The sequence below is a fragment of the Geotrypetes seraphini genome, chromosome 1 (assembly GCF_902459505.1).
Source record: "Geotrypetes seraphini chromosome 1, aGeoSer1.1, whole genome shotgun sequence".
Taxonomy (NCBI): Eukaryota; Metazoa; Chordata; class Amphibia; order Gymnophiona; family Dermophiidae; genus Geotrypetes; species Geotrypetes seraphini.
The window spans coordinates 62,603,211-62,627,145 of NC_047084.1; the positions used below are offsets into that span (position 1 = coordinate 62,603,211).

At 43.5% G+C, this 23,935-nt stretch overlaps 1 protein-coding gene across 2 annotated transcripts in view; it reads left to right on the top strand.

Moving 5' to 3' along the window:
- Positions 1–21,290: 21,290 nt before the first annotated feature.
- Positions 21,291–23,935, top strand: part of PRKAA1 (protein kinase AMP-activated catalytic subunit alpha 1) — a 78,534-nt gene continuing 75,889 nt past the window's right edge. Inside the window, exon 1 of one of the 2 annotated variants that reach the window (XM_033932259.1) lies at positions 21,291–21,470. In XM_033932259.1, the coding sequence (XP_033788150.1) occupies positions 21,374–21,470 (97 nt within the window). In that variant the 5' untranslated portion in view covers positions 21,291–21,373. Of the gene's footprint in view, positions 21,471–21,811; positions 21,943–23,935 lie in introns of those variants that run through there. The other variant, XM_033932268.1, reaches the window with a different exon arrangement.

Sequence of the window (23,935 nt, forward strand, 5' to 3'; positions counted from 1 at the left end):
GGACTGTGTGCGGAGGGAGGAGGACCCAGGACGGTGGACAGAGGTCTCCGTGCAGACCGAGTCCATCCCCCGGCATTACACTACAGTCTCCACGCAGACAGAGGAGGCCGTTCAGCTGGATGGAGCCCTCATGCAGGAACTGTGGAGCCTCAGGGAGGAGGTGGTACACCTGAGAAGCATCCGAGAGGACGAAGCCTACATCGACGGAGTCATCCAGGAGTTGTCCCAAATCACAGAGCAGGCCCATGACGAGTCCATTCTCGAGATGCCCAAATCATCAGCTTTGAAACCAACAATTGGGATACAGGAAATGGCTGGCGGCAATGACACCTGGCAGCTGGTGACCTCTTCCACAGGCAAACATAGGAGACCCCCCCCCCTTTTTCAATTTCATCATCCTCTTCTTTTTCTTCCCAACAGGTCAACCCTACGTCAACCCCTCAACTCGTCCTGAGGAACAGATTCCAGATTCTTCAGGAAGAAGCTACCGACGAAGAACAGGAGAAGGCCCAACACGCAGCTCCATCTGCTGACCGATCCCCCCCACACACACACACAACGGAAAAAGCGCAGAGTAATAGTCATTGGGGACTCCATGCTGAGGGGCACTGAGGGACCTATCTGCAGACCGGATACACATTCAAGTGAGGTTTGCTGTCTGCCTGGAGCCAGGATACGGGACGTCACCACCAGCCTGGATAAACTACTAACACCTCATGACCATTTTCCTATGCTTCTTGTCCACATAGGAACAAACGACACTGCCAGGAACACCCCGGAGACCATCACCAGAGACTTCGGAGCCCTGGGTGTGAAGCTGAAGCAGACGGGTGCGCAGGTGGTCTTCTCATCAATCCTCCCAATTAGAGGCAAGGGAAGAGCCAGAGATGAATGTATCCTGAGAACTAACGAGTGGCTACAAGGATGGTATCGGGATATGAACTTCGGATTCCTGAATCATGGAGAGGCGCTACAAGGACTTCAGGGACCAGACGGACTCCATTTGACCAGTAGGGGTAAGAACATCTTCGGACACCGACTAGCCCGCCTGCTTCATAGGGCTTTAAACTAGGTAAGTTGGGGGAGGGTACCTACTCATATACTGGTGCGGAAAAGAACTATACTGATGGGATGAGTCGACACTCTGCTTCCGAGGTAAGGACCCACATTGCAAACAGTTCTCTAGGAGCCACACAGACTCAGGTAGGAAACGCCTCACAGGGACTTAGCAAACACAAGGTGTGGAGGGCCATGTATGTTAATGCACACAGTTTAGGAAATAAAATTCTAGAACTGGAAACCAAAATAAGGGATGCCAACCTAGACGTGGTGGCGATATCCGAAACTTGGTTCACGGGCTCACATGGGTGGGATATGGCTATACCGGGGTACAATTTACTTTATCAGGACAGAGAGGGCAGGTTAGGTGGGGGGGTAGCACTATACATTAAAGAAGACATCAAAACCACCAGAATCACAGATGTCAAGTACACCGGGGAGTCCCTCTGCGTAAACCTGGCAAGAGGCGGCAAAAAATGCCTGTATCTTGGTGTGGTATACAGACCCCCAAGACAACTGGAAGACATGGACGTAGAATTAATTGAAGACATAGAGAATATCACTCTACAGGACGACACTGTACTGCTAAGGGACTTCAACATGCCTGATGCAGACTGGAACACATTTTCAGCGACAACCAGCAGCAGCAGGAGGCTATTAACCTCTATAAAGGGAGCACGTCTCAAACAGATGGTAACGGAGCCCACTAGGGCCCAGGTGATCCTCGACCTGGTGCTCACCAACAGGGAAAGCGTCTCAGAGGTCTCGGTAGGAGATACGCTAGCCTCCAGCGACCATAACATGGTATGGTTCAACCTTAGGAAAGGCTTCCCTAAGTCAATCACAAAAACAAAGGTACTCAATTTCCGGGGCACCGATTTTGCACGCATGGGAGATTTCGTCCATCAGACGCTGCAGGACCAAGCAGAGACCGGTAATGTGGAAGCTATGTGGTCGTCCCTGAAATCATCCATACACGAAGCAACTAGTCGCTACATAAAATCAGTAGATAAATGGCAAAGAAACAATAAACTCCAATGGTTCACTAAGGAGATCTCGCACCTCGTTAAGGAGAAGAAAAAAGCATTTCTTTCCTACAAGCGTACGCAGAAAAGAGAAGCTAAAGTAGAATATAGGACCAGGTCTGCAGCGGTCAAAACGGCAGTTAGGGAGGCCAAACTTCGAGTGGAAGAAACTCTGGCAAAAAAACATTAAGAAAGGGGACAAATCCTTCTTCAGGTATATTAGTGATAGGAAAAGGAACACAGACGGGATAGTACACCTTAGAGACCGGACGGAAACTACGCGGTAGCGGATTCCGAAAAAGCCGAACTACTAAATGAATACTTCTGCTCAGTCTTCACCTGCGAGGCACCGGGACACAGACCACACAGTTAAAGGCAAAACAAAACACGGAAGACCCGTTTCAGAATTTTGAGTTCACACCAGGAGACGTCTACAGCGAACTGACAAGGCTCAAGGTGAACAAGGCCATGGGACCGGACAATTTACACCCAAGAGTGCTCAGAGAATTGAGAGATGTTCTGGCGGAACTGTTGGCCGTGCTCTTCAATCTCTCACTAAGTATGGGGAAAGTTCCTTTGAACTGGAAAACAGCTAACATCGTTCCTCTGCATAAAAAGGGTTGCAAGGCAGAGGCTGCGAACTATAGACCGGTGAGTCTCACTTCAATAGTGTGTAAACTCGTGGAAACACTAATTAAGCATAAATTAGATACGATCTTGAATGAGGGGAGTCACTGGGATCCCAGTCAACATGGATTCACCAAGGGTAGGTCCTGCCAATCCAATCTCATCAGCTTCTTTGACTGGGTAACAAGAAGGCTGGACTTGGGAAAGTCCTTGGACGTCTCATACCTGGACTTCAGCAAGGCTTTTGACAGCGTCCCACACCGTAGGCTGCTGAACAAGATGGAATCGATGGGGTTAGGAGAGACACTAACTGCATGGGTTAATGATTGGCTAAGTGGCAGACTTCAGAGGGTGGTGGTTAATGGTACCCTCTCTAAAACATCGGAGGTGACCAGCGGAGTGCTGCAGGGCTCAGTCCTGGGCCCACTCCTCTTCAACATATTCATTGGGGATCTGACTCAAGGGCTTCAAGGTAAGGTAACCTTATTCGCTGATGACGCCAAACTATGCAATATAGTAAGTGACTGCAATCTACAGAATACTATGGCGCATGACCTGCGTACATTATAAAGTTGGTCCTCGACCTGGCAACTGGGCTTCAACGCCAAGAAATGTAAGGTCATGCATCTCGGAAGCGGAAATCCATACAAAGCTTACACCTTGAATGGAGAAACTTTAACCAGGACTACAGCAGAACGAAATTTAGGAGTAATCATCAGTGCAGACATGAAAACTGCCACTCAAGTGGAAAGGCTTCATCGAAGGCACGGCAGATGATAGGTTGTATCAAGAGAAGCTTTGTCAGCAGGAAGCCTGAAGTCATAATGCCATTGTACAGAGCCATGGTGAGACCTCATCTGGAATACTGTGTGCAATTCTGGAGGCCACATTACCGTAAAGACATGCTCAGAATTGAATCAGTTCAGCGGATGGCCACCAGGATGGTCTCGGGGCTCAAGGGTCTCTCGTACGAAGAAAGACTGAACAAATTGCAGCTCTACACTCTCGAAGAACGTAGGGAGAGGGAAGACATGATTGAGACATTTAAGTACATCACGGGACGCGTCGAGGTGGACGATGATATCTTTCTCCTCAAAGGACCCTCGACCACAAGAGGGCATCCGCTCAAACTCAGGGGAGGGAAGTTTCGTGGAGACACCAGGAAGTACTTCTTCACGGAATGCAGGTGATCGAGGCCAGCAGCATCCCAGACTTTAAGAATAAATGGGATACCTATGTGGGATCCCTACGAGGGTCAAGTCAAGGAATAGGGTCACTAGGGTATAGACTTGAAGGAGCGGGTCAGTAGAGTGGCAGTATAATTAAAGGGGTCAGTAGACTTAAAGGGGTGGGTCAATAGAGTGTGCAGACTTGATGGGCTATAGCCCTTATCTGCCGTCATCTTTCTATGTTTCTATGCCGTATATTATATTATTTTCTTTATTTAACATTTAGCAAAGAGTATTACTTTGTAAACTATAATGATGTACTGAACTAATAGGGCCAAAGTTGGGATTTCCTTCATACGGAAAGTTTTTATTCATAATTGAACAGAATTCTGGATAAATGTTCCCACTGTTAACAAATAACCATTGTTTCCTACATTGAGCTAGGAAGTTCCATGAACTGTAGTTGTTTACGTCTCTAGCATTGCTGTACAGACTCTCTCACACCCTTTAGGAAGAAGTATATGAAGTATTCATCAGAGTAGTTATTCTACTGAATGCTTATATATATTTTGTCTCCAGACTTTGGCTTTGGGATTAATGACTTGTATTGTATTTTTTCTGCTTTCTTTTGTACAATTGAATCCATCTGTACTTGGCAGAGCCAAAGAATGGTTGACATTGTTAATTATATTATAAACCTGGACCATATCTGTTATTGATTCTATTTGATTCACTTTGGACAATCTTACCATAGGAGAAGGAAATAGGACCAGTGAAGAAAAGCATTGCACTTAATTTCTACAGCTGTGAACCATATTGGGTTCCTATTTTTAAGTGTTTAAAATAGCATTTTTCAACAAGTGTGCCACCACTGCTTTCCAGGTGTGCTCGGGAGTTGGACTAGCTTAGTTTGTGCCGGAATGAAGTAACCCAAGTTCTAGGCAGATTAGCGGTCAGCAGTGGTGATTCATACATCATGCTCACGCCAACCCCGAAACCTTCTCTCTAATTCAACTTCTTGCTTCCAAATAAGTGGGAAGTATCAGAAAGAAGGCTGTGGGGTTGGCATGAGCAAGATGTATAAATTGTTGCTCATTGCCACCAATTGCTAGAGACAAGAAAACTTTGAAAAGATACACGTGGAGAGTCATGAAGAGCTGCCTGTTTGCTGGCTGAAGATGCTGGACTATTTTGTGAGGGTAGGGGGAAGAGAAGGAAAATGCAGCATATTCTATCTGTCAACCCTGTAATTTCCCTGGGAATGCCCAGGCCAATTCTTTTTATAAACCACCTAGAACTGAAAGGTATTGGCGGGATAGAAAACACCAATGTAATGTAATGAAGACACCAATGTCCTATGTGGATGAGGCAAGGATACTGCTGGTATCAACATTAAATATGTAACCTAAAAAAAAAAAGAGCTGAGGGGCAGAAAATTGCTGCACTGGGCATCAAATTCTGCCTTAAATCTACTTCTTTGGGATAGCATTTTGTTGACATGCCAACCCCACCTGACTGGGGAGAGGAAGGGAGAAGGGGTATTGGTTTTATGCCTGTTCTGGCAGATATCTTTGTTTTGAAATTTTTGTAAAACCCAATCAAAATTATGGCCCCCTTTTACTAAACCGCAATAGCGGTTGTTAGTGCAGGGAGCCTATGAGAATTGAGAGCAGCGCAGGGCATTCAGCGCAGCTCCCTGCACTAAAAACTGCTATCGCGGTTTAGTAAACAGGGAGGGAGTATATTTGTCTATTTTTGTATAGTTGTTACCGAGATGACATTGCATAAAGTCATCTGCCTTGACCTCTTTGAAACCCCCTGGAATATAAATGATAATTAACATTTTCTCTGCGTACAGTGTGCTTTGTGTTTTTTAACATTTTATTGTTGGTAGATCATTTTGACTTGGTCATTTTAAAAGTAGCTCGCAAGCCCAAAAAGTGTAGGCACCCCTGCTATATAGGAACGGAATGAATTCAAAGCAAGACTTAAATGACCTTCACACTTTTAAAAGGGAATAGAGAAATGCTTTCTGCACAGACCAGGAGATACAACTTTAGCCACCTTTTAGGGAAGACTGGCTAGGCCATACAGGTCTTTATCTGCCATCATTTCCTATATTTCTAGGTTATTATACTTTAGCTTTCTGAGGAATAACTATATAAAAAAAAATCAATGCAACACTGCCATCTGGTGACATAGCAGCAATTTGATCAAGTAATACTGAATTTATCAGAAAATGATGAGTGTTTTTAAATTTAGGGATAGAGTGGTATGGCAGCTGTGTTAGTCCACGTGTAAAGGTAATAAAAATAAAACAAAACAAGAAAAGATGTGATACATTTTTTATTGGACAAACAATACATTTTTAATTAGCTTTCAAAGGCAATACCTTCTTCAGATCAGAAATGAACAAATGATAACAAATAGAATCTATAGTGTGGGGCTCATTTTCAAAAAAAGAAAGACATCCAAAATCAGCATAAACTAGAGAGTTGCACGGGGACAGAAATCCCTGCCTGTCCCCGCCAGGATCCTCTCCGTCCCCACCCGTCCCCATCAGGATCCTCCCTGTCCCCACTCATCCCCGCCAGGATCCTCTCCATCCCCATCAAGATCCTCTGGTCAGAAACCACTTCACAGGTCGCAGACCTGATGGGCCGCCGCGGGAGCGGACCGCTGGGCGAGATGGACCTCGGTCTGACCCAGTGGAGGCAACTTCTTATGTTCTTATGTTCTCTCCATCCCTACCCATCCCCGCCAGGATCCTCTCTGTCCCCACCCGTCCACGTCAGGATCCTCTCCATCCCCACCCGTCCCCGCCAGGATCCTCTCCGTCCCCACCTGTCCCCGTCAGGATCCTCTCCATTCCCACCAGGATCCTCTCAATCCCCACTCATCCCCGCCAGGATCCTCTCTGTCCCCACCTGTCCCCGTCAGGATCCTCTCCGTCCCCACCCATCCCCGTCAGGATCCTCTCTGTCCCCACCCATCCCCGCCCACCCCGCCAGGATCCACTCCGTCCCCACCCATCCCTTCCAGGATCCTCTCCGTCCCCACCTGTCCCTGTCAGGATCCTCTCCGTCCCCCCCCTTCCTCGCAAGGAATTACCTCCATCCCCACCCGTCCCCATAAAAAGCAGCAATTACTTCTGACAGGATCATCAATTCCACAGTTTCTTTTGGGTTTGGGTTGCTGTTTTCCTTGTGGAATCTCTTTGGTGGAACCCTTTTTTTGTTTTCTGTTCAGGTAATTAACTTATAAATCCCCTCTTTTACTAAGGCTAACGTGTCCATTATATTATATGGACAAACCCTGCTTCCAAAACCTTCCATCCCCGTGGGAGTCCCGTGGGCCAGAGGGAGGTCCTCATGGGAGTCCCGTGGGTTAGGGGGGATTCCCACAGGACCCCCACGGGACCTGCGGGATTCCCGCGATCCCCGTTCCCGTGCAGACCTCTAGCATAAACCAGCACATCTTAGTAGTCAAAACTTTATGGTGGGAATTCTCAGAACAGACTTTCTAGATGTCTTTCTGGTCACTTTCCAGTGTATCTAAACCTTAAGGGGGTATGTTAGAGGCGTGTTTTGGGTGGGCTTAGGACTTGGATGTTCTGCATGGATGATCAAACTTTTAACAAAACATCCGGGTTATCATTTAGACGCTTGGAGCTAGACCTGTTTTAAAAACGAATAAGGATCAGAAAGGTGTCCAAACTTACCAGATGACCACTGGAGGGATTAAAAGATGACCCCTCCGTACTCCCCCAGTGGTCACCAACCCCCTCCCACCACCCAAATATGGGAAAAAGTACTTTCCAGCCTGTCTTACAGATTCGCATGGCTCAGCAAAGCAGAAGGTTAATTTGTTTTTAATGATGTAATTATTAACTTTCCCCTCAAGCTCATGTTCGTATTTGTAATTTGCCTATTTAATGTTCACATTTCTCCCCCCTACAAAAATTTATTTTAACCTTTCATTTTTAGCATTGTAAACCGGCCAGGTGCACGTCGATGGTCAGTAGATTAAAATTAATTAAACTTGAAACTTGCGGTGAATGCCACGTTAAGAGCTCCTTTTACGAAGGTGCGCTAGCCAAAAAACTACCGCCTGCTCATGAGGAGGTGGTAGCGGCTAGCGCGCACGGCATTTTAGCACGTGCTATTCCACGCGTTAAGGCCCTAATGCACCTTCGTAAAAGCAACCCTAAAAGTCCCAGGTCAGATGTCACTATAACTTGCTTATATTGTATGGTGAGCCCTCCAAAACCGGGGCTATTTTATTATGGATTAGCGTGATGCTGCTCTCCGGATAAGTCTGTTGTTCATGTCCCCGACCCTGAAGAAAATTCTGAAACGCGTCGGTGGGGAATGAAGCAGACCCGGTTTAAAAGATAAATCACTTATATTGCACAGAAGTACTTTACAAACTATAAATTATATATTATAGTATGTTAAATAACTAAAAATTAATCCAAAATCGTCACATAAAGATAATGTTCCAGTGAGGATATGCTACCACACTATATATCGGTGTGGCAATCTGAGGAACGTATGTGACTTGATATTAAGACTAGTGGAGTACGTTATTGCATTGATACCATATACTACAGTACCTCTTAGAGTGCCCTTCTGCTGTTATTAGCTGTCTGTGAACAGTTTGCTACGAATGCTGGCTGCTTGCTTTGTGCGTTTTTCATATTTGAGAATGGCCATAAAAGATAGATGCACTAAAGGCCAAAACGTCTACATGAGTCATTTAAAAAAATAAATAAATAAAAGATAGATGTCTTGCAGTTTTGAAAATGAACATTTTCTTTTCTGGATTTCTGAACGTCTTTCTCAAGATGTCCAAACTCAGACCTAGACGTCCTATTGAAAACAGCCCTCCACATGTGAAACATAAAAGCATACAATCAAAGTACACTATTCAAAATTACAATGTAAATTCATTCAACAATTTAATAATTTAATGATTCAAAAGTTAGATAACATCAAAACATGCACATTAAAATATATTCCAAAAACTCAAAGGAAGGAATCCAAAACTACACTACATTAGATTCACACATTTCCAAAAGAAAACAGTAGTGAACAAAAACAAAAACACAGTGCGTTCACTAGTTAGAGTAGCTCCTTTATCTTTGATCCATTCAAGCTTCAACATAAAGTCCAAGAAGACATCAAAGGGCCAATAGGAATCCTTAAACATCCGAGGAGGGTCAATATTCAAAATCCATAAGTCCGTGTGCAGTCAGATCCCAAATATATCATCGAAGATAAAGTGCAAGTGCAGCAATCAAGTGATAATGTGATCAAATTGTGTTGAAAAGCATAAGAGCATTCCATTACTTTAATATCTGTCCCAAACAATTGGTTCTTTGTGTATAAATTCTTTTTTTTCTTTCTTTCAGTGCCAGTGGTCTGGAGGATCTTCATACTGTCATTTCATTCTTGTTATTCCATTCATCAAGTACATTTTCATTTAACACACTTTTTACAATAGTTTCAGTATGAATTGTATACCAAAAATTATTAGCAATTACAGGGACTGGCTGGAAAGTTGGATCTTCAGCTGTTTTCTTTTTACTAGACACCTTGTGAGAAATTTCTGAATCATCCCACCTCCAATTATAATGCTTCAATCTACCTATATATATAAAATCGGAGGTATGTATGTGTGTATGTATGTATGTGTGTGTGTATGTTCCGCGATCACGCAAAAACGGCTTGACCGATTTGAACGAAACTTGGTAGGCAGATCCCTCACTACCTGGGATGATATGTTCTGGGGGTCTCGCGGCCCTCCTTCACACGTGGGCGGAGCTACAAACATAAAATCAGATTTCACCCATTCATGTCAATGGAAAAAATGTAAAAAGCTGCCATTCTCACAGTAATTCAAAAACGGCTTGCCCGATTTGAACGAAACTTGGAAAATCCTTGAGTACCTGATTGTTAAAACCGCTTAGATAACCTTGATAGGCGGTATATAAAATCCTAATAAACTTGAAACTTGAAACTTGATGCTGATCCCTCACTACCTGGGGTGATATGTTCTGGGGGTCTCGCGGCCCACAACTCTATGTTGCTTGCTCAAGGATGGGTTCACACAATAATTTATATGTTCTTGCTCCAGGAGGTGAAACTAAAATTGTTGTTTATAATCACGTTTTGCGTTAGTTGTATTGTATTCATTTTGTCAAATATTTCACATTATAATTTGAATATTGTACTTTTTATTAAGCTGTAAAAAAATAATTTCATTCACCACTATAAAGTATCTTTATTTGAATCCATTTACAGTGTTATTGCTATAATTAAATACCCGTGCAACGCCGGGGCATCAGCTAGTAAATTATAATGTACTTTTTTGTACTTTTCCATTTACATCAAGAATTTCTATAACATTTGCTTGACTTCCCACAATATTAACAACCAGATATGGTTCAGACTCCCAAATATCCTGGATTTTATGGTGACCCTGGAATCTCTGTTTTTGCCCCAACACCCTTGTTTGGTCAAACGGACCTGCCTACAAACGTATCTCTTTTGCTGTATTTTATGCACTGTCTTAACTTGTCTGCGACTCTGTACTCGGACAAGCTGCTTCTTCTATTCCCTAATAGACTCTTCTTTCTCTTCTTATAATTGTAACTCAGTCTTTTATACTTTTCAGTAATTGCTCATTTTGAAAACTTCACTAGAACTTCTTGACAGAACTCTGTATCATTTGTCTTTTCCAGCTTTCTCCTTTTTATAATTATGGTTTTTCAATCCCATTCTTGGGACAATGACACCTAGATCCTTTTTCTGGGCAGTGACTCCTAACACAGAACCCAGCATCACATAGATATTGTTCGGGTTCCTCTTTCCCACATGCATCACTTTGCATTTGCTCACATTAAACATCATTTGCCATTTTGACGCCCAGTCTTCCAGTCTCACAAGGTCCTCTTGCAATTTTTCACAATTCTTTTGCGATTTAACAACTTTAAACAACTTTGTGTCGTTATAAAATTTAATTATCTCACTAATTATTCCCATCTCTAGATCATTGATAAATATGTTAAAATGCAACGGTCCCAGCACAGACCCCTGGAGAATCCCTTCTCCATTGAGAATATTGACCATTTAAACCCACTCTGTTTTCTGACTTTCAACCAGTTCTCAATCCATAAAAGGACATTACCTCCTATCCCATGGCTTTCTAATTTCCTCAGAAGTTTTTCATGAGGTACTATTTCAAATCCTTTTGAAAATACAAATACACTGCCTCCTCCCACGTGGGCTCTGGTGGAACAACGTTTGCTCTCTTGGCAGAATCTGTATTACTTAACGGCTTTGCGGCATGGCAAACTACATGGCTATGCCCACGTGTGGCGTCGATTTCGGGCTTCTGTGGGGGTTTGTAGTAGGGGTGGTCGAGGGTTGTGAACTGGGCCTGGGGTTGTTCTGGGGGGGTGGAGCTGGGGGGGAACTCCTATAGCTCTTTAGTCCCAATTGGTGGGTTTTTGCTTAGTATAGACTGTTCTCAACCTTATTGAAAGCTGTGGGTATTGTGGTTTGTCCCCTGGGGGGGGTGGGTGGGGGGGTATTGATTGTGTATGGGTGGGGATTATAGAGTGTTAATTTTAGTTGGTAGGATTGCACATGTCTATATAGCTGATTGTATTGCTGTGCGTTCTCTTGGAATGTGATATCTTGCTCATTGTATTTTTGTGCTTATATCTTATGTGCAATTGCTATGTATTGTTTGGAGTGTTTTTTCAATAAAAGTTTTTCAATTGAAAAAAAAAGAAAATACAAATACACAATATCAACTGATTCACCTTTATCCACATGTTCATTCATCCCTTCAAAGAAATGCAGTAGATTGTTGAGGCAAGATTTCCCTTGACTAAAACCATGTTAGCTTTCTCCCATTAATCCATGCTCTCATTAATCCATGCTATATGATCTGTCATTTTGTTCTTTATAATAGTCTTTACCATTTTGCCCGGCACAGATGTCAGACTCACTAGTCTATAATTTCCCAGATCACCTCTGGAACCCTTTTAAAAAATCGGCATCAAGTTGGCCACCCTCCAGTCTTCCTGGGCTATGCTGGTTTTTAAAGAAAACTTATAAATTACAAACAATAACTCTGCTAGTTAATTTTTTAATTCTATCAGCACTCTGGGATGTATACCATCCAGTCCAGGTGATTTGCTACTGTTCAATTTGTCAAATTGACCTATTACATCATCAGTGTTACAGAGATTTGTTTGAGTTTCTCTGATTCATCAGAATTGAATACATTGTCTGGCACTGGTATCTCTCCTTATCAAAAAAGAAAAAGGAGCAAAAAAGACACCACTACTACAATGTAACAAAAAATTTCAACAAAGTGTCTCTACTTGGTGCTAGGTGGACGATTGAGCAAAGAGTACAATGTTACTAAATGGATCTCAAATCCAAAGGATAAAACCCATAAAGTCAACAACTTCAATAAACAATTTCAAGTTAATGTTATATGTCTGCTCTGAAAACTAAACCAGAGAGAAAAAACTCCCCACTACAACTAGGGGAGAAAACGTCTCTTGCCAAAAAACTGGGCTAAATTCAAAAGCTCAAAAAGCCACCTACCACCAAAACCAAATAAAGTTGCAAAAAATATCCTAGCAGGAAAATTATAAGTCACTGGGAGTTAGAACAAACATCAAAATGCTGATTTCACAAAAACCATGGAACTTAGCTTTAATAATAATAACTTTATTTTTCTATACCGCCATAGTCAAACTGACTTCTAGGCGGTTCACATAGAAAGAAGGCTGGACAATCAGCGAATTACAAAATGCAAGAAGAAGGAAGTTACATCATGAATTGGAGAAGCATGGGGAAAGAATACATGAGAGAAGAAAGATGTTACATAATATAATGGGGTTATAAGGGGAAGAAAAAAAATAAAATAAAATACCTGAAAGAGGTGATCTGATTAAGCAAGAAATTTGTCAAATAGAACGGTTTTAATTGATTTTCGGAATGTGTTGTAGGTCTATCTGGCTTTATTTATGCAGTAAATCCTAAGTCCATTCAGCCAATGATTGCAATCCACATGCAGACTGGAACATCTCTGTCTGCTGAAACTATCACCCAGGGACACATTCAAACATTCCCGACAAGAGAACTTGCAGGTCCTTGTTTTGCTCAGGAGAAACCAACCTCCAATCAAAAAACAAACTGGTATCTCCCCCACATCTTCCTCAGTGAAAACTGAGGCAAAGAATTCATTTAATCTCTCCGCTATGCCCTTGTCTTCCCTGAGAACCCCTTTTATCCCTCGGTTGTCTAGCGGTCCAACTGATTGTCTTCCCAGCTTCTTGTTTTTAATATACCTAAAAAAGTTTTTACTGAGTATTTTTGCTTCCAGTGCAATCTTCTTTTCTAGATCTATTTTCGCCTTCCTTATTAGCGCCTTGCATTTGACTTGACATTCCATGTGTTGTTTACAATTATTTTCGGTTGGATCCTTCTTCCGCTTTCTGAAGAATTCTGTTTTAGCTCTAATAGCTTCCTTCACCTCGCTCGTTAACCATGCCAGCTGCTGTTTGGTCTTCTTTCCTCCTTTTTTAATACATGGAATATATCTATTCTAGGCTTCAAGGACGGCATTTTTAAATAGCATCCAAGCCTCATGTATATTTTTGACCTTTAAGTTTCTTTTTTACCGTTCTCCTCCTGTTATCATAGTCTCCTTTTTTAAAGTTAAGTGCTGTTGTATTCTCCAAGGTAGAAGACTCCTTTGATTCACTTCACAACACAGAGCTATATGCTTATTTATTGTACAGTTACAGAAAAATATTTAATAGCTGTATCCCACATGCCTCAGTCTTCTCAGAAAAAAATAGAATGCCTGTCCTGGTAACAAAGGCCTCACTGAAGATACAGTACTACATTTTTTTCTGAATGCTGCACTTAAGAGACAGGAAGTTACAAAAGTGTTCTGCTGCAAGGGAAACAAAGTTTGTATAATCTATTTCATTATTGCAATGTTTATTGTCTCAAGCTACTTTTAATCAAGTCCCGCCTAATTTGAGAAAAGAAGAAAGTGGCAGACAGAAGCAATGCCAGCAGCAGCTGAAATATGCTACAGATGGTAAAGGAAGTGTGTTTGCTGCTGTTTAGGTAACAGAGCTGAGATTATGAAAACAACTTCAGCTTTATCTTTTGAAAGAGTGTTGAAAGTCCGTATGACAGCAGAGAACAAGAGAATCTTTGCTGAGGCAGATTCTCACAAACCTCTAGAACTGGATGTTCTCATTGGAAATCCCATCCAGCCAGATTTCCAGTGAACATGGAAACAGAAAAGCCAGTTAAAGACAATACAATACAATGTAATATAATAACAGAACTTCTGTTACGTCTACTCAGGAGTCCATACATTAGGTGATCAATGCATTCCTGTGAACCGGGTTTTACAGAAGTGTGATACTTGCAGCTTTTACCCCCCTTCCCCTCCAGTTTTTCCTTCTGCAAACAAACTGTGCAGAGGTGTTTCTGATCTGCTCTGCTTAGTCTTCTTATTTTCAGCTCTCTCGAGTGAGGGAGAGGCTATCCTGAAAGATGTGCAGGATCACAAGGTGGACATGATTTTGAAGAAATAATTTGAAGCTCTTGCTCTGAGAATCAAAGCTGTGGTGGCAACTTCCTTTGCTTCTCGGGCCTGCCAATCTAGATTGAGATGGGAGCCCTCTGTGGAGAATGATACCTGCCCCCAGATTGTGCTAGAGGGATTGGATTACGTGGCAGACACCTTATATGACCTGATCAGGGCCATGAGCAAGGTATCAGCATATGCGGTCTCTGCTCACAAAATGCTCTGGATCCGGCAGTGGGCAGGCCACTCAGCATCCAAGGCAACCTTAAGCAGGCTGCCCTTCAGGGGGCAGATTATCTTATGGCTAGTACAATGGATCACCGCCCTATGTCTTTGCCTAAAAACAGGCTGTGCTGACCCCTAGGTAATTTTTGACCCTCCTGCTGTTCTTGACAGTACAACCCGATTTCCTCTTCCCAGAGATCCTTCAAGATTACAGGCAGCAATTTGGCATCCCTAGACATCAGCAGCCCTCAGGATCTCATGTCAACCCTCCCTCCAAAAAGTCCCAATGACGCCAAGTTGGCAGCTGTGCCTCCACATATTGGAGGGAGGCTATCAGCATTTCAGAAGGAGTGATAACCAGTGGCGTAGTAAGGGGAGGGAGGCATCCTGGTGAAGGCACAGGTCCCTGTTCTCCTCTCCACACCCCCGCTCCTTCCCCACCCCCACGGCCGCACATACATACCGCTCCCCTTCACCTGTTTCTCTGTAACGTTCCTGGCATGAGCAGCAGCCCCCAACTTACTGTCACGCCCGTGCCCAGGAAGTGACATCAGAGGAAAAGGGGTTGCAGGTTGGGGGTTGCTGCTTGCGCCAGGAATGTTACAGAGGTACAGGGGAAAGGAAGAAGCATGCATGCAGCAGGAGAGGGTGGGGAAGGAGTGTGTGGAGGGGGGGGGGCGCAGAGAAGAGGGGGGGAAGGGCACCAACGCCCCAGGCATCTCTCACCCTTGCTACGCCACTGTTGATAACTAGTAGTAGTTACTACTACCCTTTGTTGTATCCCTTCAACCAGTTTCTAATCCAGTCAGTCAGAATAACATAGTAAATAACAGCAGATAAAAACCTGAACCATCTATCCTGTCTGCCCAATAGTCACATTCATTATACAGTATTTTCATTATTAAATGGTCTTTTCTTTAATATTTCTGGGAAATAAACCATAGAAATCCACCCAGTATTGTCTTTAGGTTCCTACTGCTGGAGTTGCCATTAAAGCCCACTCTAGCCTATCCTAACTAACCTGTCACTGGAGCATCTATCAAAGCTCTTCCCACCTTATCCTAAGCCAAATCACCATAAAATGGACGAAGACCATGCAGGATTGCCCAGTAACAGCCTTGTTTGTTTTATACTATTCATTTTCTAATTATACATCCTTTGTGTTCATCCCACACTTTTTTGAATTATGTCACTGTTTTCATCTCCACCACCTTCCTCGGGAAGGCATTCCAGGCATCAAACAATCTGTCTGTGGAAAAGAATTTCCTAACATTGCTCTTAAGTCTGCCTCCCCGCAACTTTAATTTATGCCCTCTAGTTTTATTATTTTCCTTTCTCTGGAAAAGATTTTTTTTCTATATTAATACCTTTCAAGTATTTAAACATCTGTATCATATCTCCCCTATCCCTCCTCTCCTCCAGAGTATACATATTCGGGTCTTCCAATCTCTTCTCGTACTTTTTTTTTGGTGCAAGCCCCCCTACCATTTTTGTCACCTTCCTCTGGACTGCTTCAATTCTTCTTATATCCTTCACCAGATATGACCTTCAAACCTAAACAGCCAAGTGTGGCCTCACCAATGACTAGTACAAGGGCATCAACACTTCCCTTCTTCTCCTGGTTATTCCTCTTCCTATACAGCTTAGCATCCTTTTGGCTACAGCCACTGCCTTATCACACAGTTTCATTGCCTTCAAATCCTCAGGAACTATCACCCCAAGATCCTTCAGTATTCCTAGTTCAATTTTTGTCTTCATATTTCCATTTATAATTGGTGATCCCTTTTTGTATATTTGGTGAGAGTCTATTTCACATGTGACTGAGATGTGGTATTCTGTTTGCACACAGTTTCTATGTTGAGATCTGTAGCATTCCTATTTGTTTTGTTTAAAATGTGGTATGTGTATTGGTGTTTTAGGGCCCACAGTAATATTTGTAATGCTGCCTGTTTAAAGGAAAAGTTCTAGCCGTTTGAATCATTAGTATTAAGATTGAAGATTAGTACTAAGAGTTTGCTATGACAGGTATGTTGAGTTAGGATTTTTTTCCCCCCAGATTTTGTAGTTCACAATGTTCCTGGTAATGGATAGACTTGTATCTTGCTATTGCTCAGATAACATGAAAATCAGCATTTTTTTTTTTTGTATGGTGACATCCAAGGAGAAAATGTCTAGTTCTGATCTGCACTTGTGAGGAGGCTGCATTTTTGTAGATGCAGAGCATGTTTACTTTAACTCATAAAAAAATGTTTTACTGTGTCTGACCAAAGGTCATCTATGAAGTCCGTCACAAATGCAAGTACTGTCATCAGATGTGTCCCAACTGAAACAAAGGTAGGCAGTCATTGCTCTGAGCAGCATTTAGAAAGCAAAACCACATGCAGATCTTTCTAAATATATACCCCAAATACACCGCTAGAAAATCTCACTCATCGGCCTTCAATCTTAGTCCAGTGTGATGGTGAATCTCACTCTTTAGAATGGGATACCCTTGTTACCTGTGTTGTGGGAAGGGGGCACACGGGCAGTACCCCTGACCTGCCAACTCCTGCCAACCAAAATTTGTGCCAGCTGATTTTTTTCTACTACTTGCCTGTCCCAGTGCCACTAAATCCACTGCAGAGCATAGAGCTTTTTTTTTTTTTCGCTCCAGCCAATATAGCTACTGGCACTATATAGCTGCTAAAATCAGAGAGAATCTATTTCATGTTTTATGTGCAATACAGAAAATAATTGTTCTCTGCTTTCAACTCCTCTGTGATTCCAGCAGCTACAGTGACTGAAGAAAGGAGATTCTCACTCTGGAGTGGATATAGTAGCACTGAGCAGATAGGAAAAGGGGACTGGTGAGACTAGTTTGATGCTGGGGGTTGGGAAAAAAGGGCTGAGGGCTGACAAGGGGGCAGGCAGGAGACAAAAGTTGGGACTTGGAGATAGGTCTGATACTGGGATGGGAAGAGTGGTGGTGGTGGAGTATTGTGAATGTCCTTTTGTAACCTGTTCTGAGCTCCCGGAATAGAAATCAAAGTAAATAAAAGAAAAAAAGAGGACAGATTTTCAGGGGAAGAAAGAAACATGCAGGGGAAGTGAAGATAGGCTGGAGATAAGGTAGAGGAAGGAAAGGGTAAATAAATATTGGAGGAGTGAGTGAGTGAGTGGATGCTGGAGATGAGAAGACGTAAAGGAGAACAGGCAGGGGAAATAGTTGCTGGAGGAAAGAGACAAAGGGAAATGAAGAGTGTGATGGATAAAAGGTGAGAGAAAATGGAAACAGGGAAGATAAAAGTGGGAATGTGAGCCTGAATAAGGGGGTAAGACATAAGAAAAGGAGTGGAAGTGGGGAAGGCATGAATAACAGGGAAGATGAGGGGAAGGTAGAATGAGAGTGAGGGGAAGACATTAGAAACATGATGGTAGATAAAGGCCAAATAGTCCATCCAGTCTGTCCATCGGCAGTATCCACTATCTCCTCCTCTCCCTAAGAGATCCCACATGCTTGTCCCACACTTTCATGAATTGAAACATCATTATGTCTCTACCACCTCTACCAAGAAACTATTCCATGGGTTTACCAATCATTCTATAAAGAAAGTATTTCCTTAGATTACTCCTGAGCCTATCACCTCTTAACTTCATTCTATGCCCTCTCATTCCAGAGCTCCCTTTCAAATGAAAGAGACTCACCTCATGCACATTTATGCCAGGTAGGTATTTAAACGTCCCTATCATATCTCTCCTCTCCAGCCTTTCCTCCCAAGTATACATATTGAGATCTTTAAGTATGTCCCCATAAGTCTTATGACAACCATTTTTGTAGCCTTCCTCTGGACCGACTCCATCCTGTTGATATCTTTTTGAAGGTGCTGTCGCCAGAACTGTGCACAATAATCTCAATGAAGTCTCACCAGAGTCTTATACAGGGGCATCAATACCTCCTTTTTCTTACTGGCTATACCTCTCCCTATGCACTCTAGCATCCTTCTAGCTTTTGCCATCACCTTTTTCAACCTGTTTGGCTACCTTAAGTTCATCACATACTATCATACCCAAGTCCCACTCCTTTTTCATGCACAAAAGGTCTTCACCCCCTAAACTGTACCGTTCCCTTGTGTTTTTGCAACCCAATTGCATGACCTTGCATTTTTTTTAGCATTAAATCTTAGCTGCCAAATTTCAGACCATTCTTTAACCTTTGCTAGGTCTTTCCTCATATTATTCACACCAAAGGGGGGTGGGTCTACTCTATTGCAGATTTTGGTATCATCCGCAAAGAGGCAAATCGTACCTGACAGCCCTTTAGCAATATCACTTACAAAAATGTTAAAAAGAACAGGCCCAAGAACTGAACCTTGAGGCACACCACTTGTAACATCCCTGTCCTCAAAGTGATCTCCATTGACCACTACCCTTTGTCGCCTTCCACTCAACCAGTTCCAGACCCAGTCCGTCACTTTGGAGCCCATACCTAGGGCACTCAGTTTATTTATTAGACGTCTGTGTGAAACACTGTCAAAGGTTTTGCTAAAATCTAAAAACACTACATCTAGCACACTCCCTCTATTCAATTCTCTGGTCACCTGGTCAAAGTAATTGATAAGAGTTCTCTGACAAGATCTGCTCATAGTGAATCCATGGTACGTGGGATCTCTGAGAGAAAGAGATAATGGTTACTGTGGATGGGCAGACTAGATGGGCCATTTGGCCTTTATCTGCCAGCATGTTTCTATATCTCGGGTCCTGTAATCCACTGGATTCCAGAAACTTCACTATTCTCTGTTTTAAAAGTGTTTCCATTAATTTGCTTACCATTAGAGAATGACACAGGGACAAATTTGTCCTTATCCTGTGGGATCTGTCTCCATCCCCGTCCTGTCCCTGTGAGTTCTGACTTGTCCCCGCCCCATTCCTGTAAGCTCTGTCCTCATCTGCACAAGTGTTTGAGGCTTGTGCAGATGAGGACAGAGCTTACAAGGATGGAGTAGGGACAGGGACAGAAATCACGGGGACAGGACGGGAATGGAGATAGATCCCAAGGGAACAGGGACAAATTTGTCCCTATGTCATTCTCTATTTACCACTGAAGTCAGACTTACTGACCTGTAGATCCCTACTTCGTGCTTAATTACACTTTTGTGTAGTCTGGGACCACATCCGCCCTTCTCCAGTCCTCCAGAACTACTCGCTACTTTAGAGAAACATTGAAATGGTCAGCCAGCAGAGCCACCAGAACTTCCCTAAGTTCCTTTAGTGTCCTAAGATGTATACCATCTGACCTAATCACTTTGTCTACCTTTAATTTAGCTAGCTCCTCACACACACAACCATCTGATAATTGATCAGGGTATATCACACCTCCAGCCCTAATTGCATTTGTCATCTGCAGTCCCGCTCCCAGCGCTTCAGATGTGAACACAAAACAGAAGTATTTGTTAAGCAATTCAGCCTTGTCTTCATCAGCTACAAATTTCTCCCCTTTACCTTTGAGTCGCACAATGCCATTTTTGCACTTCTTCCTATCACTAATATATCTAAAAATTGTCTTGTCCCCCTGTTTTACTGTGTCAGCTATTTTTTTCTTCCATTTGCATGGGATCTGCTGGGATCCTTGTTTTAACTCCCATGGATCTCAAGGATCCACCTAATCCCATAAATCTTCATCTTACCCCCTCCAGTGGGATCTGTGAGGTCTGCAGGAGTTAAAACAAGGATCTGTGACGTCTTCAAGAGTTAAAAAACGAGGATCCCACACCAAGGCCGCTTTCTTTTTAAGGCCATGCACCTTTAGTTCAGTGGGGTCCATGTTTTAACTTCTACACTTGCTGATTTCTTTTCTCTATGTGGTTGGGATTGGGAGGAGGTAAAACACAGACCCCACAGAGATCCTCATTTCAACTCTGGCGGACCTCACAGATCCCGCTCACCCCCGAGGTGAGCAGATTTTTAAGGGCGTGCGTAGATTTTAAGGATACACAGATTTTAAGGACGTGAGCAGATTTTTAAGGATCTGCAAAGTCCGTGTTTTACTCAGTCCCCCTGGAGGGCCTCCAAATATGCTCATTTCTGAGCTCAGGGCTTTCCAAATCCCAGACAAACTGCTGGGTTTTGGAAATCCATCCGGGCACCCAGACAGCGCTCTAAAAAGAGGCCATGTCCTGCTTTTCCAGGATATCTGGTAACCCTACCAGAAACCGTGCCATTTAGTAGTAATACACCACTCCACCACTAGGGGGGTGGGGGGCCTACATTATTGTGTTTGTTGCAGACAAGCAGACATTGATCCCTTTTAGATAACACTTATTCTAACAGTCCCATGAAGTCCACTGGAACCCAAAGAAATAAAAATAAATAAAACCAACAACAACCCCTAATTCGCACCATTAGTAGACGAGTAGACGCATGCGCGCGCAATTGCAAGGTTTCGCCGAATCCCCGGCCGCGCCCCCACCTGTGCGGCGATAGACGCATGCGCCCGCATTTGCGAGGCTCGGCCGAATCCTGGCCGCGTCTCACCTGTGCGGTGGAAGGGGTTGGGTGGGTGGGTGCGAGTGAGGATGCGTCGCTCGGCGTACGCGCGCTCCCTTTTCCTTCTCCGGGCTCGCACTGCGCAGCCTCCGCACGTCCCGGTGAAAGATGGCGGCGGATAAACAGAAACACGATGGCCGGGTGAAGATCGGGCATTACATTTTAGGGGACACGCTGGGCGTTGGTACCTTCGGCAAAGTGAAAGGTGAGCGCGGGTGGAAGGGGGAGCGCTAGGCTGTCCTGCCGTCCCATCTCGGGCCTTCCTCTGCTTCCGCTCTGTCAGCGCTCAGCTCCGGGGCCTGAGGGCGCTTTGCATCTTGCGGTCGCGCTCCGTCCGTCCGTTTTCGCTTGCTTGTCCGATGGGTCTCTGCCGGCTCTCGCTTTGGCCGGGACGGGTAGCCTGTGTGGTCCTTTCCTAACTAGACAGAGGACGCAATGGCCCTGATATTAGTGATATCCGACTTCCTGCAGATTTTTTTAGGCTGTTAGGATTGCAGAAAAATAGCAATGGCCAGTCATCTCACTAGCTTCCATAATCGATTATGTTCAGTTTTTTTTTTTTAATTGCATTCTGTCTAAATCGGTTTTCCTAGAATAATTTTTGTTAAGCGTCCGGGTAATTGTGTTATGGGATGGTGCTTTTATTATCTTCCTTAAGTTAGAGTTGTAATTTGAAGGTGAGTTCATCTCTGCCTATGCTCATCATGTCCACTTCCTATAATTGGGACAAACAAAACGAGAATTTTTATTTGTTTAATTTATACTCTGGTGAACCTAATCCTGCTGTTTATTTCATTGTCATAATCTTTAAATTTGTGCACATATTGCATCATCTTTTGTAGCTTCCATATTTTATCGTTTTTGCTTGCTTGCTTTATTTTAGTTGTTCTGACAATGTCCTCCTGCTTTTGTGGGTTTTGAGCTGAGTCAGAATCAGGTCTTGGAGATGGTGCTGAATATTTAGTATTCATGATTGCTCTCTTGCATTTTCCCTCACTTGGGCCCCCTGTGTGGCATAAATAATCTGATCATTTCAGCAATCATCCTGACCAGAAGCCATGCATCCAGGCTCCTCCCAAAGTCCTAGGTCTAATGCAGAAAAGTGTGGTTGGTTTTGCACCACTGGTTACCTCAGCTTTTTTTGGGGGGAGGGAGAGGTACCCTATGTAAAATTAAGTTTTGTGTACAGAGCCTAGCATATACACCATCATGTGGTACATCTACCTAAATCTGTACCGATGAAGCTATTTATCTGTTCAGTGCAGATGCATAGAAAAGCAATAGGCAGAGTACAATGTTGGGGCTATAATGGCATTTTTAAGGAGACACAACTTCTGTGGTAGCATTAGCAAGGATTTCATGTTTGTTTCTTCTTTATAGTAAGTATAATAAGCAAAACATTAAAAAAATAAGTTATTTATACGTGTACATTTTCCATGTAAGTGCCAGACTTCAGGGAGAGACGGGTCTGAGCACAAAAAATCGTATCGGCATCCAAGTTGTGTGCTCATACATCTGTGCATGTGCTAGAATACTGTTCTGGATATAAATATTGGTGTGGCATAATTTTATGTACAGAATAGCATTCCAGCTGCTACTAGTGCTGGTGTATATACACGCATGCATCCAACAATCATATGTTTTTGTGCAGAACTGATTTGCATTGATAAATAAAACTTTGGTGCTACTCTTACATCAGGAAACCATGCAGTAAGCATTAGTGTACAGTGCTAGTGCATAGTTTCTGCATTGGATCCTGACTATGGCTACAAGATAACACATCTTGAGCAACAACCATAGCTTTGTTGCCTTGGAGTGTTATTGGCTTGCCATGGAGGGTCCCAGACAAGCTCATTCTGGGAACCTGTACTAAGGCCCAGATTCTCAAAACTTTAACGCGGTCACTAAACTGGTTTCTGACGGTTTAGTCTGCATGCAATTTAGTGGCGGATTAAAACGGCTTATCTTGGTCTTTAGCAAGCTTTCTAGCAGTCTTCTACACTGCCATGCAAATGGGCTCTTCAATAATGAAATGAGCACGCCAGTGGATTCTTAAAAATTGCCGAACCTTTCCCCAAGAGTGGTGTCTGCTTTTGGTGACAAATATCAACGACTGGTCCGGGAGTGCCTGTACAGTGACAGCACTGTTAAAAGTGCATCTTGTGGCGTGTGTTTTGACTATGGCTAATAAAAAATTACATGACGAATCATAAATTGTTGCCTTTTATTTTTTAGTAGAAGTAGTAAAATCACGTTTCTTGAGCGTGTGTATTATAGCCCCCTTTGGCAGTAGGAGAGATGCCCAGCCTCTCCCAACACCAACCGACACATATCCACCGGCAGCAGAAGAGATGGCCAATGTCTCCTGCCACCGACACACACCCCCGGCAACGGGAGAGATGCACACTATCTTTCGCCGCCAACCAACACCCCCCAACTCCCCTTGGCAGTGGGAGAGTTGCCCATGCTCTTCCGCTGCCACGCAACCCCTCTCCGCCTCACCTTATTTTCAGATGGCTGACCAGAGGAATATCTACTCCTCCGGCCAGCTGGCCCACCTCTTCAAAATGGTTCTAATTGGCCCAGGTTGTTTAAGGTCTCTCCTATGAGTGGGGCCTTATGCATCTTGGCCAATCGGAGCCTTAGGCCCCTCCCCAGATGCATCTGGCC